The 20,861-nt window shown below is 36.5% G+C and overlaps 1 protein-coding gene across 2 annotated transcripts in view; it reads left to right on the top strand.

Moving 5' to 3' along the window:
- ANKS4B (ankyrin repeat and sterile alpha motif domain containing 4B) overlaps positions 1–20,861 on the top strand; it is a 51,930-nt gene that overhangs the window by 26,459 nt on the left and 4,610 nt on the right. For both annotated transcript variants that reach the window (XM_005697587.3, XM_005697588.3), the window contains one exon: positions 13,085–13,326. In XM_005697587.3, coding sequence (XP_005697644.2) covers positions 13,163–13,326 — 164 coding nt within the window. In that variant the 5' untranslated portion in view covers positions 13,085–13,162. The remainder of the gene's footprint in view (positions 1–13,084; positions 13,327–20,861) is intronic.

Raw genomic sequence — 20,861 nt, forward strand, 5'->3', positions numbered from 1 at the left:
TAATTGTTTCTCCTAAACTCATGGAACAAGAGACATAACTAAAAGAAGCAGAGGAGCCACTCCCGATGAAAAGATCAGGAGGATTTTCCTGAAAAAACAGATGATGTAATAGATCTGTTCAGGCTAATAGACATGAGTTCAAAATAAGAGATAATGAAAATACTGAAGGAATTAGAAATGCTGATCACTATAAAAAGAAACTAGAAAGTGTAAAAGGAAAAATTAGGGAACTTGTTCACCAAGGTTAAAGCTAAGCTAAAGCAATGATAGCAGAATGAATAATGCAGAAGAGTGAATAAATGATATGAAAGATAGAATAATGGAAATCACCCAGTCGGAACAACAGACTGAAAAACCAAATGAAAAAAATGAAAGCAGAATAAAAGACCTATCGGAGAATGTAAAGTGTGCCAATCTACACACAATAGGGATCCCAGAAGGAAAAGAAAGTAAAAAGGAAATTGAAAAGTTATTTGAAGAAATGATGGCTGATAACTTCTCAAATTCAACAGATATCCAGGAGCAGAAAGCACGGAAGGTTAATATACTTGAATAACAGGGTAACTGGAAATCAAAAACATACAACAGATTGACGAAAACCAAAAGAAAAAGAACATAAGCATAATATAATACAAAAGAAAATTATCAAACCACAAAAGGGAAAACAGAAAAGCAAAGGGATAAAGAAGAAATACAAAATCAACAGGAAAACAACATTTAAAGTGGAAATTAATACATATCTATCAATACCTTAAAAGCCAACAGACTAAATGCTCCAATCAAAAGACCCAGAGTAGCAGATTGGATTAAAAAAACAAGGCTACAATATGCTTCCCAGAAAAGACCCACTTTAGGCCAAGGACACAAATAGATTGAAAGTAAGGGGATGGAAAAAGATATTTCATACAAATGAAAATGACAAGAATTAAAGTTGAAGCTCCCCTGCCCCCCTCCAAAAAAGCCTAGGTACATCAGAATGTGATTGTATTTGGAACTAGGGTCTTTACAGAGATGATTAATTGAAAATGAGGTCTTTAGGGTAGGCCCTAATACAATATGATTTGTGTCCTTATGAGAAGAAGGAATTTGGGCATAGACATATACAGAGGGAAGACAAGGTGAAGACATGGGAAAGATGACCTTTTATAAGTCAAGGACAGAGGCCTGGGACAAATCTTTTCCTCATTGCCCTCAGAAGAAACCAATTCTGCCCTCACTTTGATCTCAGATTTCTATCTTCCAGAACTCTAAGAAAAAATATTCTGATATTTAAGCCACCCAGTTTGAGATACTATTTATAGCAGCCTTTGTTGTTGTTGTTGCTAAGTTGTATCTGACTCTTTGTGACCCCATGGACTGCAGCACACCAGACCTCCCTGTCTCTCCCTATCTCCTGGAGTTTGCTCAAACTTATATCCTTTGAGTTGGTAATACTAACCAACCATCTTATTCTCTGCCACCCTCTTCTCCTTTTGCCTTCAATCTTTCCCAGCATCAGGGTCTTTTCCAGTGAATTGACTGTTCACATCAGGTGGCAGCCTTAGAGAACCACTATAAACTCTCAGATTGAAATAAAACTCTGTGTGACTATAAGATATATGTTCTTTTTACTGTGTTGTAAGGTATGTTGTTGTTTAGTTGGTAAGTTGTGTACAACTCTTTTGCAATCCCATGGACTGTAGCCCACAATGCTCCTCTGTTCATGGAATTTCCAAGGCAAGAATATTGGAGTGGGTTGCCATTTTCTTCTCAGGGAATCTTCTTGACCCAGGGATCAAACCTACCTCTCCTGCTTGGCAGACATTCTTTATCACTGAGCCACTTGGGTACAGGATGATGAAAACTCCAGATCCCAATTGTTGTTCTTATTTTTGAAAAGAAAAATGCAGATGACAGAGAAAAAAATTTAAGAAAATGAAGAGTTTCCTTTATGACTTAAGAATCTATATTCTTAACCATTACTGTACTTTGGCTTTTTTTTCAGTACAATGCTCAACATTCACATTTTCCTGTCTTCCCAGTCTAACTATCAGCTTTGAGAAATGGTTTTAATGCTATTTGATAATTTGCTTTAAGACTGCTATAACACACCTCCCCTATGTCATAATCCTGCTATCTTGAAACAAAATGGCAGCTAATGTAGGTTTCCCAGTGATCACTGTTTCTGAAGCTTTTATAGAATTTAAACTTTGGGTGAGGAATCACATCATATGATTTATGTTTATTGAGCTTTTCAATTCTTAAAACCACAATTAATTAGGAAAGGGAAAAGGCATTAGATAAAAGGAAATTTGTCCAGCTAACAAAGTTAGTTAATCCAAGTATGAAATTTAAATTCATAGCCCCTGCTTAGAGTATCTAATATTCACATTTTGAAGAATTTGTTTTTTGGAAACCTTTATAAAGCTCTCCACTGTTACAATGTATTGCCATCTGGAGTTTAGCATTTATAAAATGTGCAGTTAAGGGATGCCAAGATATGCCTCATGCAGACCAGATGGTACAATAACAGCTCTGTCTGTTTTTCTGGCAAAAAAAAAAAAAAAAAAAGGACTTTGAATGTCTTGAAACTTATGTGAATAAATTAAATCCCATCAATACTTCAGGGACATTATAATTTCAATACTCCATTTATCCACCTAAATATTTTCATAAATGCTTTCATTTGAAGAAGAAAAAGCAAAAGGGAAGACAATGGTTCTTTTGATTGCTTCATGTTTGTGTTTAACAGTGTTTCAAAGGAAAACACCACCAATGGTCTTCAGTGTGGGAAAGAAAGTTTCTTTGTACTTTGAGTTACCTATGAGTTTAAATGAAAAGCAGGGTTGTTGAAATCTCTTTTTAATAGAAAAAGTCCACATCAAATAGGTTCAACAGTTTTAGTACTGTGATGAAGAGAAAAAATACACATGTAAGTGACATTTCTTAATAATCCATATGAAAATGTCTCTACAGCAACAGATATATTTATCATAAACCCATTCAACACATATAGTTGTGTGTTAACAATGCCTGGTTCTGCCCTTGCCTGATTCATCTGTTTTCTGGCTAAAAACAGGGCTTTTGTAATCCCCTTTATTTTCATTTACTTTCTATTATTGCTTTTATTTTCAATAGAATTTATAATCAGATACTCATTAGGTGAAGTAATCTTGTTAAAAGTAAATTTTCTGCTTGGATCTTTTCATTTTCCTTACTACATAAAAATTGTCCCTCCCTACCAGACAAGGGAATTTCCTCTGTAATTAGATGTGAATAGCTTTGAAGAGCAAACAATGCGTGCTTTTGAAAGCCAGATCCCTTGCGGTTCAGGGGGCAATCTCATTAATAAAAACATGGGTTGCACAAGCTGTTGAATTTCTTTCCCAAAGAGCAGTGAATGGTTTTTCAGAACAAAGGAGAAGATTGTTTTCCACTTTGCTGGCATGGTGGCACTTTTCTTGCGGTGGACTGGAAGTATTACCTAGCACTAGTCTTTTTCTTTTCTTTTCCTCTCCCTGAGCAAAGGATCATATACAACTCTCTTATATAGATAGATCAGAGTCCTGAATAAATCCTCCATCCAAAGGCTACTTGACCAGGATTGCCTTCATGGTACATGGGACTCCTGTTCAGACCACTCAGCTATCAGGTGAAGGTGAGGGTGAAGTCGCTTAGTCGTGTCTGACTCTTTGCGACCCTGTGGACTGTAGCCTACCAGGCTTCTCTGTCCATGGGATTCTCCAGGCAAGAATACTGGAGTGGGTTACCATTTCCTTCTCCAGGGGATCTTCCCGACCCAGGGATCGAACCCAGGTCTCCCACATTGGAGGCAGATGCTTTAACCTCTGAGCCACCAGGGAAGCAGCTATCAGGTAGCTGCTATTAAACAAGAGAGGTCACAAAATTATAAACACAACAATGAAGAGTTGAAAATGGCATTGCTCTGTGGGGAAAAGGAGACCCACTGGTGAGAGGATCTCTGCAAATACTGTCTCTGGAAGCTCATTAACCCTGTTTTCCTATGAGTCTTTGGCAAAAAGAAGTGGTATCTAGGCAGAAGGGCTCTCAGAATTACATTCTTGGGGATCCTGGTAACAGGTTAAGTTTCTGGAGTTTTAGAAAAACAAAGAAGGAAATAGAGCCTACTCCTCTGAACCTAAGCAGCAACCAGTGACACAGAAGTCACTTGCAGGACGTTTCACTAAAGTTATACTAATACTGCAGGAGTAAAGGGAGATGTGGGTAGCAGGGTTTGTTGCAACAGGAAGGTTGATGAGAGCCTTAACTAGCTAGTTAGAAGAACAATACAAGGAATGGTCATCACCACCTTAAGTCTAATCTTCAAAATCTCTGTATGTATGGCAGGTCTTCTCTGACTTTCCTAAAGAATAGCAGCATACTGTTGGAACAGACTCAAACACTTATTTCCATAAGAAAAATATAGTCAGAAGTCACAATTACCACACAATTATCCAACCGCTCGTAAGGAATTGATGATAGGATCATGAACAATCTCCTCCAACTTTATCCACAAAGAAATAGAGACTCAAATGGATGGAATAACTTGCATTAGACCATATGGACTCTATCTAGCTCCAAGTTCAACTCTCTTTCTCAACCTCCTCTTTAAGAAATGAGGTAAAGAGGAGTTTCAAGTTCAGAAAGATTTATTTCTGCTTTCCCTCTCCCTTCCCATCCAATCTTCTCTAGGAAGTTTTCTTAGGGAAGTGCCAAAGGGTGCTAAGGGAAGCCTATATATATAGGTGGTGGTAAAGAATATGCTTGCTAATGCATGAAAACCAAGTTATATCCCTGGGTCAGGAAGATGCCCTGGAGAAGGAAATGGCAACCCACACCAGTATTCTTGCCTGAGAAATCCCACAGGAAAAGGGCCTGGCAGGCTATAATTCATGGAGCTGCAAAGAGTTGGACATGACTGAGCAACTAAACAACAACAACAAATATATATATGAGTGTGTGTGTGTGTGTGTGTGTGTATCTCAGTTTTTTTACCATTTCATAGGAAGAGTTTAAGTCCAAGTCATAAGTACTACTGGAGTTGAGAAACTCTTCTTTCTCCTCTTTGTCTTCTACTTGCAGTCCTTATTCCTCTCCTTTATAATTGCTCTGGCTTCCTTTTCCTTTGCTTCTACCCTAATTCTTATTCTTCTCCTCTTCTCATCATCCTTATCATTATTATCACCATCATGATCTTTATCTGTCAGCAGACCCCTTCTATGATTGGCACTTAGCATTCTATCACTGTAGAATAGAATAGAACACAATACTGTATAGAAGAACAGAGTATTCTATTAATCTGTTTATCTTTGAGAAGCCCTTTCTCAGGTTACATATGATTTTCTATTTTAGAGTACATTAATGAATGCAACTGTGTCTAAATTTTAGTGGCTCAGGCAGAAATGATAGAGAAACAATGTTACCTTGTTCTGAAAGAGTCCACAGTCATGTTTGGATATTTAACTTTTTCTAGGATAAAAAAAGATTCCTTTTTTTTTTGTTTGTTTGTTTTTGATAATGGTGGCTTTATTTTTATTTTTATTTTTATTTTTTTTTAAATTTTAAAATCTTTAATTCTTACATGCGTTCCCAAACATGAACCCCCTCCCACCTCCCTCCCCACAACATCTCTCTGGGTCATCCGCATGCACCAGCCCCAAGCAAGCTGCACCCTACGTCAGACATGGACTGGCGATTCAATTCTTACATGACAGTATACATGTTAGAATTCCCATTCTCCCAAATCATCCCACCCTCTCCCTCTCCCTCTGAGTCCAAAAGTCCGTTATACATAGCTGTGTCTTTTTTCCTGTCTTGCATACAGGGTCGTCATCGCCATCTTCCTAAATTCCATATATATGTGTTAGTATACTGTATTGGTGTTTTTCTTTCTGGCTTACTTCACTCTGTATAATTGGCTCCAGTTTCATCCATCTCATCAGAACTGATTCAAATGAATTCTTTTTTACGGCTGAGTAATACTCCATTGTGTATATGTACCACAGCTTTCTTATCCATTCATCTGCTGATGGACATCTAGGTTGTTTCCATGTCCTGGCTATTATAAACAGTGCTGCGATGAACATTGGGGTACATGTGTCTCTTTCAATTCTGGTTTCCTCAGTGTGTATGCCCAGCAGTGGGATTGCTGGGTCATAAGGTAGTTCTATTTGCAATTTTTTAAGGAATCTCCACACTGTTCTCCATAGTGGCTGTACTAGTTTGCATTCCCACCAACAGTGTAGGAGGGTTCCCTTTTCTCCACACCCTCTCCAGCATTTATTGCTTGCAGATTTTTGGATCACAGACATTCTGACTGGTGTGAAGTGGTACCTCATTGTGGTTTTGATTTGCATTTCTCTAATAATGAGTGATGTTGAGCATCTTTTCATGTGTTTGTTAGCCATCCGCATGTCTTCTTTGGAGAAATGTCTATTTAGTTCTTTGGCCCATTTTTTGATTGGGTCGTTTATTTTTCTGGAATTGAGCTGCATAAGTTGCTTGTATATTTTTGAGATGAGTTGTTTGTCAGTTGCTTCATTTGCTATTATTTTCTCCCATTCAGAAGGCTGTCTTTTCACCTTACTTATATTTTCCTTTGTTGTGCAGAAGCTTTTAATTTTAATTAGATCCCATTTGTTTCTTTTTTCTTTTATTTCCAGAATTCTGGGAGGTGGATCATAGAGGATCCTGCTGTGATTTATGTCTGAGAGTGTTTTGCCTATGTTCTCCTCTAGGAGTTTTATAGTTTCTGATCTTACATTTAGATCTTTAATCCATTTTGAGTTTATTTTTGTGTACGGTGTTAGAAAGTGATCTAGTTTCATTCAACATAATAAAAGCTATATATGACAAACCCACAGCAAACATTATCCTCAATGGTGAAAAATTGAAAGCATTTCCCCTAAAGTCAGGAACAAGACAAGGGTGTCCACTTTCACCGCTACTATTCAACATAGTTCTGGAAGTTTTGGCCACAGCAATCAGAGCAGAAAAAGAAATAAAAGGAATCCAGATTGGAAAAGAAGAAGTAAAACTCTCACTGTTTGCAGATGACATGATCCTCTACATGGAAAACCCTAAAGACTCCACCAGAAAATTACTAGAGCTAATCAATGAATATAGTAAAGTTGCAGGATATAAAATCAACACACAGAAATCCCTTGCATTCCTATACATGAATAATGAGAAAGTAGAAAAAGAAATTAAGGAAACAATTCCATTCACCATTGCAACGAAAAGAATAAAATACTTAGGAATATATCTACCTAAAGAAACTAAAGACCTATATATAGAAAACTATAAAACACTGATGAAAGAAATCAAAGAGGACACTAATAGATGGAGAAATATACCATGTTCATGGATCGCAAGAATCAATATAGTGAAAATGAGTATACTACCCAAAGCAATTTACAAATTCAATGCAATCCCTGTCAAGCTACCAGCCACATTTTTCACAGAACTAGAACAAATAATTTCAAGATTTGTATGGAAATACAAAAAAACCTCGAATAGCCAAAGTAATCTTGAGAAAGAAGAATGGAACTGGAGGAATCAACTTGCCTGACTTCAGGCTCTACTACAAAGCCACAGTCATCAAGACAGTATGGTACTGGCACAAAGACAGACATATAGATCAATGGAACAAAATAGAAAGCCCAGAGATAAATCCACACACATATGGACACCTTATCTTTGACAAAGGAGGCAAGAATATACAATGGAGTAAAGAAAATCTCTTTAACAAGTGGTGCTGGGAAAACTGGTCAACCACTTGTAAAAAAAAAAAAAAGATTCCTTTAAAAAAAAAAAAACAAATAAATAATGTTGCTTTCCAGGTTTTGCTTCTACAGCTTCCACTATTCTCATAGAAACCAAAAAAAAAAAAAAAAAGAAAAACAAATATTGACCTTTAAAGCAAACTATTGTAAGGATTTGCAGATGAAAGCTTTTGCTTTTTCAGAGTGGGTTTTAATTTATCTTAGAATAAGGACCCCACTCCAATACTCTTGCTTGGAAAATCCCATGGATGGAGGAGCCTGGTAGGCTGCAGTCTACGGGGTCGCTAAGAGTCGGACTGAGTGACTTCACTTTCACTTTTCACTTTCATGCATTGGAGAAGGAAACGACAACCCACTCCAGTGTTCTTGCTTGGAGAATCCCTGGGGCAGGGGAGCCTGGTGGGCTGCTATCTATGGGGTCAAACAGAGTCGAACATGACTGAAGTGATTTAGCAGCAGCAGAATAAAGACTTAAATGAAAATAGATGAGGAATAAACAGTGACAGACTTCAAATATATACCTCCTTCACATCAATACCAACTATTATCCAAGCATATTAGATATTTTGTAACAACATGGGAAATATTTATAGTGCATTAAAGAGAAGAAAAAATACATGCAAGATGATGACAATGACGGAAAAGTTATATCACAAAAAACATGTAACAGTTAATCAGTTGTATAAGGATGATGGGTTCTAATTTTATTGCAATTTCTTCAGAGAATATGATCTACATGAAACCTACTATTTGATGTTTGTTGAGGCCTGCATGGGTTCTGTTAGGTTCTATTTCATATAACAGAAAGTTACAAGCATTCTCAGTGTGCTTTTAAAGAACATGCATTTTCTATTGAATACAGTGTTCTATATAGGCTTGTTAGATAAAGCTTTTTAATTGTATTCAATTTTTTATACCTTTCCTAATCTTATGTCTGATTGATATATAATATTAAGGGAGTGTGTTAAAATCTCTTGCTATGATAGCAGATTTGTTCTTTCTCTTTAAATTCTATTAATATTAGTTTTTTTTCTATTTGGGGGATATATTATTTAGTACATACAAGTTTAGAACTATCATATTTTCTTGATAAATTTTTCCTTTCATCACTATCTCTTTATCCTTGGTAATTGTTTGGCTTAAACTACCTTTTTATCTGATACAAATATAGCTATACCAATTTGTTGTTAGTATTTTCTTGATATAACTTTCCCTTTTTTGCTTTCACTTTTTTTTTTTTTTTGTAATTTTATATTTTAAGTGTGTCTATTACAAATAAGACATGGCTGAATCTTCTAATTAGTGAATTTGGCCTCTTTATACCTACTTTGATTACAGATATATTTGAACCATGTTTTGGTTTTATATTATGGTCTTTATTTACACTAATTTTTCTGTTCTTTTCCTTATTTCCATAAGACAAAAGTTTAAGTTAATGATTTGAGATTTTTCTTCTTTTCTATTGATAACGTAAGCATTAAAAACTGCAAAGTTCTCCCAGTTCTGTTTTAATTATGTCCTGTAAATTTTGAAATGTTTGTTTTCATTTTCATTAAGTTCAAACTATATCTGATAAAGGATTTTTATCTAGGACATATAAAGAACTCTTATAATTCAATAATAATGACAACCTAATAAAAATTTTTTTAATGTAAAATAGCTAATAAGCACTTAAAACATTATCAACATTGTTACTTATTAAGAAAAAAAAATTTAAACAACAGTGGTACCATTTCACATCCATTAAGATAACTTTAAATGAAAAGGCAAATAATAAAGGCTGCAAGGATATGAAAAAGCTTAAAGCCTCTGTTTTGCCAAAAGTTTTACTTTCATTTTAGATTCAAAGGATTTGTTAACAAAAGAAACCACTCATTACACACAAATGAACAATCTGAATTTTTGTAGAAGATTATTTGACTTAACTTCAATGTACAGTCATTAAAATAAAAGCAAGAAACAATAGAGAGAATTAACAGCACATACATCACCAAATTGTGCAGACCAACATCCGGAATTAAACAGCACTGGGAAGTCCCTCGTAAACAGCAATGTGGAGTCCCAGTTAGGAAATGACCTTGGGCAGTGTATTCACTCCACTGGTGAGATTTCAAATTGCATTTTCGGGGACTCCTGCTTATAATCCCAGGTTGCAAACTGATATTATCATCAGTTTGCACACTAAAATGCAGTTCCTGTTTTACTTTAACCTTTTTACAGTGCCATTTATCTTGTGAGTCAAAGGGTTTCTTTAGACCCCATGTGGTTGGCCAGACTTCCAGGGGCTCAAGAATTCCAAGAGCCACTTACTTTCTTATCTAAAGGGTTGCCTGGCTTTCTGTGCTTGCATGCAGGCATGGAGTCTGAGTAGTGTACAGGCAGGTCAGCAGAAAGGTCAGAAGCCTGCTCTCCTGCTTCTGAAGACTGAACAAGAATTTCTTCATTTCAATTTCCCTAACAGTCTCGTACACCAAACCAAAGCCTTTGACTGTGTAGATCACAACAAACTGTGGGAAATTCTTCAAGAGATGGGATTACCAGACCGCCTTACCTGCCTCCTGAGAAATCTGCATGCAGGTCAAGAAGCAATAGTTATAACCAAACATGGAATAACAGACTGGTTTCAAATTGGGAAAGGAGTACATCAAGGCTGTATATTGTCACCATGCTTATTTAACTTATATGCAGAGTACATCATGCAAAATGCCAGGCTGGATGAAGCACAAGCTGGAATCAAGATTGCTGGGAGAAATATCAATAACCTCAGAAATGCAGATAATACTACCCTTATGAAAGAAAGTTAAGAGGAACTAAAAAGCCTCTTGATGAAGGTGAAAGAGGAGAGTGAAAAAGCTGTCTTAAAACTCAACATTCAAAAAACAAAGATCATGGCATCCAGTTCCATCACTTCATGGCAAATAGATGGGGAAACAATGAAAACAGTGACACGTTTTATTTTCTTGGGCTCCAAAATCACTGCAGATGGTGACTGCAGCCATCAAATTAAAAGATACCTGCTCCTTGGAAGAAAAGCTATGACCAACCTCAATAGCATATTAAAAATCAGACATACTTTGCTGACAAATGTCTGTATAGTCAAAGCTATGGTTTCTCCAGTAGTCATGTATAGATGTGAGAGTTGGACCATAAAGAAAGCTGAGCACTGAAGAATTGGTGCTTTTGAAGTGTGGTGTTGGAGAAGACTCTTGAGAGTCTCTTGGACTGCAAGGTGATCAAACCAGTCAATCCTAAAGGAAATCAATCCTGAATATTCATTGGAAGGACTGATGCTGAAGCTATAGCTCTAATACTTTGGCCCCCTGATGTAAAGAACTGACTTATTTGAAAAGACCCTGATGCTGGGAAAAATTGAAGGCAGGAGGAGAAGGGGACGATGGAGGATGAGATCATTGAATGGCATCACTGACTTCATGCACAAGAGTTTGAGCAAGTTCCAGGAGTTGGTGATGGACAGGGAAGCCTGATGTGCTGCAGTCCATGGGGTCACAAAGAGTCAGACACGACTGAGTGACTGAACTGAACAGTTTCATACATTGCTGATGGAAATGAAAATATATACAGTCACTTTGGAAAACAGTTTGTCAACTTCTTAAAAAGTTAAATATAAATGGCCATATAATTGAGCAATTCCATTTGTTGATTTATACCTTAGATATGTGAAAGTATATGTCCACACAAAAACTTGTAGCAGTATTCATAAAAACAAAATGTGGAAACAATTCAAAGGTCTATCAACTTTTGAAAGAATAAAGAATATTTGGTGTATTAGTATAGCAGAATACTATTCAGAAATAAAAGGGAAAGAAATAATGTTACACGCTGTAAAATGCATGCACCTCAAAAATTTATGTGAAGCTACAAAAGGCTATATATTATATGATTCCATTTACATGAAATACCTACAAATAGCAAATCTATAGAGACAGAAAACAGATTTGTGGTTTCCTGAGGCTGGGAGTGAGAAAGAAGAGTGATTACAAATTAGCATGAGGGATATTTGAGGTGTTAACAGATATACTATAAAACTGGATTATGGTTGTTACGAAACAGAAGTTGGGTCTGCTCACTGTCTGTGTGGCAAAGCCAATCCACTGACACTAGGTTGTGGTGAAGGAAAATGCAGCATTTATTGCAGGGAAAGTGAAAGTGAAGTCACTCAGTCGTGTCCGACTCTTTGTGACCCCATGGACTGTAGCCTATCAGGCTCCTCCATCCATGGGATTCTCCAGGCAGGAATACTAGAGTGGGTTGCCATTTCCTTCTCCAGGAGATCTTCCCAACCCAGGGATTGAACCCAGGTCTCCCACATTGTTGGCAGACACTTAACCGTCTGAGCCACACAGGGTGTCAAGCAAAAACTTTTACTTGAAAGACCCAAACTCACCAGTGGCTTTCAGGGAAGGGTTTGTAAAGACAGTGTGAAGAAAAGGGTCACAGGGTGTGTGACCAGCTCATCCACAGTTCTTGATTGGTTATTGGTGAAGTAACAGGGTGACATTTTGAAAATCTCAGTCATCAACCTTCTGGTTCCAATTGGTTTGGAGTCTATGTGTTGATGGTCAGCATGCAGTTAACTTTTTCCACCTAGTGAGGAGTTTAGTGTCTACAAAATAGCTCAAGCATGTTGTTTAGGATATTATCTATAAGCATTAAGGAGGAACTAAATGCCCTTGACTTTGTTTTATGGCTAAACAATTATTACTTTGTTTTGCTTGACTTTTTCTTTGTTTCTACCTTTTCTCACTTCTCTGATTAAATTCGCTCTTTAGAACTAGGAAAGGGCCTAGAAGGCTACAGCTTTTCTACAAACAAGAGTTAGTGGAGTGGTAAGGAGAGGGTTTGTCTCTGGGAAGTTCCTACAGGGGCCTGCTTGGTTTCATCGTGACAATTACATAACTCTAAATTTAGTAACAATTATTGAATTTTGCACTTAAAAATGGATGAATTTCATAATGTGTAAATTATACCTCAATACAGCACTTTAGAAAAATGGACTGCTCCAATGAGCTAGCCTAGTTCTGAGTTGTTTTGAAATTATTTTCTTCATTCTGTGCCTAGATGACCAATATTATATTCAACACTTGTTAAGAGACAAGAAAAATGTCTCTTTTAAGACATTCAAGATGAACACAGCAGTCCTCAATTTTCAATGTCATGGCTATTCTAGAGAGAAAAGGTCTAAGTTCAGTGCTGTGAATCGTTCTGGCTGCTTTCCATGGAGGGAGGCTGGAGTGAGCTTTGCCCTGGGCTGACACTGTTCCTTGTCACTGATTAACCAGCTTTGTAGGAAGGCTGCTTCACTGACATCCTGTTCCGCCTAGACAGTGATATTTGGCAAAGCTTCGGAGAGCAGAAAAATGTCCACTCGCTATCACCAAGCTGCTAGTGATAGTTACCTGGAACTTCTGAAGGAGGCTACCAAGAGAGATCTGAATCTTTCTGATGAAGATGGCATGACTCCTACACTCCTAGCAGCCTACCATGGGAACTTGGAAGCCCTAGAAATAATCTGCAGCAGAGGGTAAGTTCAACCCAATGGTTTCAACTGGAAACTGTTTATGGGAGGATTTTGCAGATAGGAGCAAGAGGCAGTGAATTAGTGAAAATACTTTGCTCTCATTCTAGTCCATGTAAAAATTGCCTTTTTAGAGGAAATGAGAAAATTTCCCAGTGATAAATTCTCTTTCCACACTGAGAACTGCACCACGGGGTGGCTGATCCCTTATGAGCCACACACACAGAAGTCCTGAACTCTAAGTCACTATTATTTCACTTGAGGGTAAGATATTTGAATTCTGTGGCTTTAAAACTTCTTTCCATGACTTGTAAATGCTTGACTCTTTTAAAAAGATCAGCGATCTACCCGGTTTTAAGACGTCAAGTATAATTGGAACAAATGATGTGTTTTTTGTTTTTTTCATCTGTGCCATTAAAATCCCATAGCCTTAAAAAAAACACTCAATCGAAGTGCAAGCTCATGGTTCTTAGATGAAATTTCTGGCTTTATAAGCTATAAAAGGGACCTTCAGACTATCTTAATTACCACTCTGGCTGTCAAATACATACATGTACATATACTCTCCCTTCAAATTCTAAAGCAGAAATTAGCTAGCTCTTGCCTTCTACATGTTGCTGGAGGGGCTAGTCACCATTGACAACTATAACTCCAAGAAGACTAAAGAAAGTAAAAAAGAAAATGTGAGTAAAGGAGGCAAATGAATTTATACATATTAATATATAAGGTATGTATTTATTAATACCTATATCCACTCTGTGTCAGCCATTTTGCCAAATCAACAAGAGAAGTATGATTCTTCCCATCTTCAAATGGTGATTAGATTTGAGAGAGGAAATGTCATGAATGTGTTATAAAGGGGTAAAGAGAGAACACTAAATAAATAAGACAGGTATCCCAATCTAGGTAGTGAGGGAAGGTTTTCCTGAGCATCTAAACTGGAGTTTGAATGATAAGGAGTTGGCCAGATGAAGGAAGTGTTTCTCCTGAGGAAGAGCATTGTATTCTAGGCCCTGAAGAGGTCAAGTGTGGCTGGATATGGCTTAAGTGGGGAGAGGCCAAGTTGTAAGTGAGCAGGCCAGACACAAGAGTCTTGTAGACTCTTCTAAGGAATTGAACTTTCCCCTAAAGATACGGAAAGGCACTGTGGTGGGTTTGTGCAGGGGAGCCACCTGGTAGCTTTTTGTTTACGAAATTTCCCTCAGGCAGTTGTATAGCAGTTAAAGAAAATGTTCAGGGACTGTTTGGATGGTTGAGATGAGGGGCAAACTGGATAGAAAAGTGGCAGTGGGAACAGAGAGATGTGGATGGATGGCAATTTGGATGTAGAATTGGTTATAATTGACTGAACGTTGAGTGGTAGAAGGAAGAGGAGGATCCAGTTTGAGCTTTGACAGGATGTTGGATGCTGGCATTCTTTATTGAAGTGAGAGGCACTTTAAGGAGTTAAAGAACCAAAGGTGGAGAGAGTTTCTGAGTTGAAGACTATAAATGAGGAAGTGAGTGGAGCTGCTGGACTTCATTCCTTTTAACTTCCGTTTTTCTAGACATCACCCTCTACCCCGACCCTTTAAGCCAAACTCTTCCAGATTGTAACACTGTATCATCTTTCCTCTTCTCCCAAACTTTCTTCACCTACTCAAAGTGTATCACCTCTGCAGGAAGTACAAGATGTCAGTTACAGTTTCACAACCAGTGCTGATAACCCTTTCCCATTTTAAGGTCCAATTTAAATGAGAAGACCTAGATGTTCTCCTATGCTCGCTCTCTCTCTCTCTCTGTAAGCCTGAAACATTTTCTTATACAAATTGTACTATGGTCTTTACGTATGACAAAATTAACATAAACTAAGCCCCCCAAATTAAACTATATGTATGCACAAAGATTATAAAGAATAAGATATCCTGTTATGTCAAATATATAGTGTGTATAAATATATATAGAACCCACAAATATATGCACACATATATTAAAATGTATATATTATATATAAATAACTATGCATGCCTATTTGTACATATACATGAAATAGTATACTAAGTAAACACTTTTTGTGTGGTATGCAGTTTTGTTTTGTTTTGTTTTTTACAACTCAATATATCATAAACATTTTTTCCATGTCAGCATATATTCTTTTACAGTTTAATTTTCAGGAACTTCTTAGTGTTCTAGTTAATGAATATAGTATATAAAATATATTTCTTAGTCAATCTCTCTTTCGGACAATTAACTTGTTTCCCATGGTTTAAATCGTGCTGTGATAATTATCCTTGTACGTAAATCTTTGCTCATGTTTTCTTGAGAACAAATTCTTCAAAGTGAAATTTCTGGATCAGTTGGCACGTATACCATTTAAAGACTTTTTTGGTGTCTGTTGACAAATTACTCTTCATAAAGTGAGCACCATTTCTGTCAACATTGTAGGTTTGAAATGATCTATCAATGCACAATATATTAATGTTCTTTGATTACTGGCAGGGTTGAAAATTTTTTATATTTTGAAGTCATTGTATTTCCACTTTTGTGAGCTAAGTATTTATAACCTTGTCCTACTTATATATTGGAGTCTTCAACATTTCTCATTGATTTTTTAAAGTTAGAATATCAGCCTTTGTCACTGTATTTCCAAATATTTTCACAAATCATAATTCATATTTTTGACATCAGATATTTAATATCAGTGAAAACATAAATTTAAATATATATATTTATGTACTTAAGTCTATCAATTTTACTATGTAATTCCAACTTTGAGGTCATGCCTATATATTGACACTTATTTTCTTTAGTACTTTAGTTTTTTTAAAATTTTAAATAGCTCATATTTTATTTCTTTGATTTAAGATTTGAGAGTGTGATCTAACTATGTCTTCTCCAAGTGGCTAGTCATTTGTCGCTAAGCATTTTGTTATATAATCTACTCTTTATGTATTATTTGGCATGGTAATTTCTCTCAATATAATGTCAAAATCCAGTCCATTGCTTGGTATTTATTAAAAACTGATTATGAGCATCAACATTCTAACCCTGGTTAGTCTTTCCTTCTCAACTCTTGTCTTCTGGATCAGTACTAATACATCCCAGATTTTTTTCCTTCACTCCAGAAGCATTTAAGATCTGTTAAGTTGGCCTGGTATAAACTTATAAAAATGTCTTATATAAAAAGGTTTTCACAGGTCACCACCCATTTTGATCACTGCATGTGTGTGCTGTTCACTCAGTTGTGTCTGACTTTTTGTGGCCCCATAGGCTGTAACCCACCAGGCTGCTGTGTCCATAGAATTCTCCAGGCAAGAATACTGGAGTGAGTTGCCATTTCCTTCTCCAGGGGATCTTCCCAACTCAGGGATCAAAACTGGGTCTCCTGCATTGCAGGCAGATTTTGATCATAGCCAATCTTTAAGCACCTGTGTGAGAACAAAATGCCCATTACATTTAAGGGGGCTAAAAAGTAAAACCAATCAAAAATGGAATTTAGATGTTAATCATTTATTGAGGTCTACTGCAATCTGATGATTTTAGTGTCTTTCTGTCTCTACCTGATTGAATTATGGATCATGTGGCAAGCAATAATATCCCAAACTGGATATTAACTCTGGATAAACTCTGGCTTTGTTAAAAACTGTTTTTCTTCCTTTTTTACTTTTAAAGATGGAAAGCAATAATTACTTATTTTACATTGGGAAGATGGCCTCAGCTATACAGAATTTAATTTTGCTTTTAAAACATGCATGGGTTTTTTAAAGTTTCATTTTCTAAAATGAAAATAATTTTTTTCCTGTCTGATTCTCAAAGGAATGCAAACTTCTTGTAATATTTCACATCATATTGGAAAATATACTTAATAAAGCAAAAATCACATGAATTCTCAGTCATTAACATTTGGGTATATATTCCTTCAGATGTTTCCCTTTGAGAACATACACTTAAATATACCTCCGTTCAGCCCTTAAAAAGGCAATCACACACACACACACACACACACACACACACACACACAGGCAATCACAGTATACAAACTCTTCTGGATTATATTTCTAATTATTTAATAATACAGTATTGACCATCTGCAGTTAAAAGGAGAGATCCATGACATTATTTTCAGTGGCTATATGGTATCCTACTTTATAGTTTCATTACAATTATTTAATCATTTATTTGTTCATGATATTTAATTTGAACCCAGTTTTTGTATAAGATGGAATGAGCATCCTTGATGACCCATGTTTGCACAAGTGTCTGATATTTCCTCAGGATAAATTCTTTAAAGCAGAATTGTTGATTCAAAGGAGCACTATGTTTTACAGTCTTTTGGCACATACTGTGCCAGGAAATTTGAACCACCCTATGCTTCCTCCAGCATTCATTTCCTCACACTCCTGACAAAACTGAGTATTATTATTCTTTTTATTTGTTGCCTATCTGATAGGCAAACAGATGGTGGTGTATTACTTTCAATTGCATTTATTTGATTATTAATGAGTCTAAATATTCCTTCTTATGTAGAAAAACATTTTTTGAAAAAGTTATTTTTTTTCTGAGAACAACTCCAGAAAAAATCAAATCAACTTCAAAAGGAGAAATTGAAATGGAACAGATGCTCAGAGTAATTTAATAAAAGAAAATTGCCTATTTTGCAACAATAATAAAAATCCAGGTTTAAAAATTATTTCCAAAGTGTACTAATCTACCAAAGAGCAAGGGCAAAATATGATTACTTAAAATCTTTTCATTGAGCTTCTCTTTGGGGAAAAAAAGGGATTGAAAAAAATCAAATAAAAATTATATGAATTTAGACCACAGAAACAATATGACATCAATATCGGATTCAGATCAACAAATGAGGGGGATGAGTTTTTAAATATCTGGACAGGGATGTGTAATGGTTCTATCAAAAAATGTGAAGGACACCAGAGATTGAAAGACAGAGTTAAGAGGAACCCCCAAATTGTCAATAGAAAAAATTTTAATTTAAGTAGTACATCAATTTGGAAAGTTGTCTGTGAATAGAATTTCTGCAAGTGGAAATAGCTTAAATGTTCCAGGGCAACTCATGAATCAGCTTACTGACAGGTTCATCTTTAAATTTGGAATTTTGTGTTTCTTAAGAGAGGAACAGTCTTTAAGGGTCACCTCAGGTTTTCTTCATGTTCTTCCCATTTTTGAAGGATCATTTAAGCTCCCTTGGGTGGGGAAGATTCCACTGTTTTATGACCTGAAGCATGTGGATTTAATCCAACCTCTTTATACTTGTCACATCCTCACCCAAACTCACTCCTCTCAATAATTTCTTTTTTAACTCACCCAATCTAATATCAGGCAAATTTAACCCATATGTTTATATTTGCAGTAATGTCTTAGATGTTTTACAACCTCTCTTTGAAGTCTTTTGAATGTGGTGTTTGGTTAAAATAAATGAAAAGTGAAATTCCATCTTTGGGGGTACTGTGCTTCCCTAAGACATACAACTATTTTAAGATTGAAAGAGGTCTCTTTTTTTTTTTTTTTTTTTTACACAACAGAAATTAATTTACTTGAAGTTTGAGATCAAGGTGTCAACAAGGTTGGTTTCTTTAAAAGTCTCCCTCCTTGGCACGTGGATGACGGTCTACTCTCTGTAGCTGGGAAAAACACCAATACAGTATACTAACACATATATATGGAATTTAGGAAGATGGCAATGACAACCCTGTATGCAAGACAGGAAAAAAGACACAGATATGTATACCAGACTTTTGGACTCAGAGGGAGAGGGAGAGGGTGGGATGATTTGGGAGAATGGGAATTATAACATTTATACTGTCATGTAAGAATTGAATCGCCAGTCCATGTCTGACATAGGGTGCAGCTTGCTTGGGGCTGGTGCATGGGGATGACCCAGAGAGATGTTGTGGGGAGGGAGGTGGGAGGGGGGTTCATGTTTGGGAACACATGAAAGAGGTCTCTTTTGATCCAAGACAACTAATCAGGCAGACTGACCAGACTCCTTTTGAAAAGGGTTGTGCAACAGAACTGTGTTATTTAATACTTGCTTTCCTTAGATTCGATTTCATTTTCTTTCCTTCCTCTTTGAACTTATTTCCCTTCCTCTATCTCTGGCCACACTGAGTATATTTCTGGTGTCCCAAATATGTAATATCACCTATATGTGCATCTGCTTACACTCGCTGTTCTCTCTCCTCAGAAGGAAGTTGCCAACTGTCACCTTATGGCTGGCTCTAGCCCACAAGCATGTTTAATTTGGACCTCACTGTAATTTTCTCTTAAATTTAAGCCAACATTTAAAAATCAAAAAGCTTCACCTGAAATTCTAGATTTCTGGTTTTGTTTGGAAAATGGAAGCTCTGGCAATATTGTGTCTGCTTTTATTCAGGATAGCAATTAGCCACAGCTGAACAATGCCTGTTCTTTTTAGATGGAGCTTGAACTTAACTATGACTTTGTTGAAAAAAAAAAAAATGTGGCCCCATTAAGTTAGTTACATCACATCTTGGCTTCTTTAGGTTGTTTTTGAGACATCTGCTAGGAGATATGGAAGATACCATACAAAGGACAAAACACACGGCTTTTGCCCTCTGAGACATATTATCTAAACAGGGCAGGGTGTACTTGACAAATTAAGAGTATAAGTGTTGAAAGGCTAGAAGAGTTATTGTAGTGTTGCAGGAATCTACCAGAATGGGTACGAGAAAAAAAATATATGAAATTAAATGTTTTGAGTTTAGAGTCAAAGGAAATGATAACAGGTAAAATTTATTTAGTATTCATTATGTACCAAGCACTTTTCTAATGCTTTATGTATGTTGACTTTATTCATATTATAGTTCAATGAGTAGGTAATATTATCCTCAATTTATAGATGAGGACAATGAGTCCTAGAAAAATTGAACTTGAGGCCTCATTGTAGATAAAATATAAAGCTGAGGTGAGTTAACATAAGACCATATTGTGTTGGAGACCATTAAACATGCAGGCAGGCCTGATCCAAAGTGTACTGCAATGAACTGGCGGGCAAATCAACTGAGTGCTTGGTCTTATTTACCCTTCTGAGAGTTGTTCTTTTTCTTTTTTAAGAGAAAGATTGTGATTGGTGGTAGTGGTGGTGGGGGCAGTGAATGTGTAAGTGCTTTGTAATGAACAAGCATGAAGAAACCAAAGTTTCCCATGGAAGAATTGTAATACAAATCTGATTCACTAAATTATAGGACACTGGTTGGGTCACCTTAACTAGTACAGGTCTTAACCTGCAGTGAACTTAACCTGGGGATCTTGTTAAACTTCTGATTCTGATTCAGGAAGTCTGGGATGAGGTCCAAGATTCTGCATTTCCAACAAATTTGAAGGTGATGTTACTGCTGCTGGTCTATGGACCAAACTTTAACTAGCAAGGAACAGAAGGACACAGTGTATTAACATGCCAGGTGCAAGGGCATGGACCTTTTCTCCTGTTTCACCTGCTGCTTGCCAGGAATGTTAAATACCTTCTCAGACTCTCTCTCCTGCCATCCCATGGGGCTAGCCTGGCCAAAGGTTGCAGAGAT

Source organism: Capra hircus, chromosome 25 (genome assembly GCF_001704415.2).
Source record: "Capra hircus breed San Clemente chromosome 25, ASM170441v1, whole genome shotgun sequence".
In the NCBI taxonomy this organism is placed as follows: Eukaryota; Metazoa; Chordata; class Mammalia; order Artiodactyla; family Bovidae; genus Capra; species Capra hircus.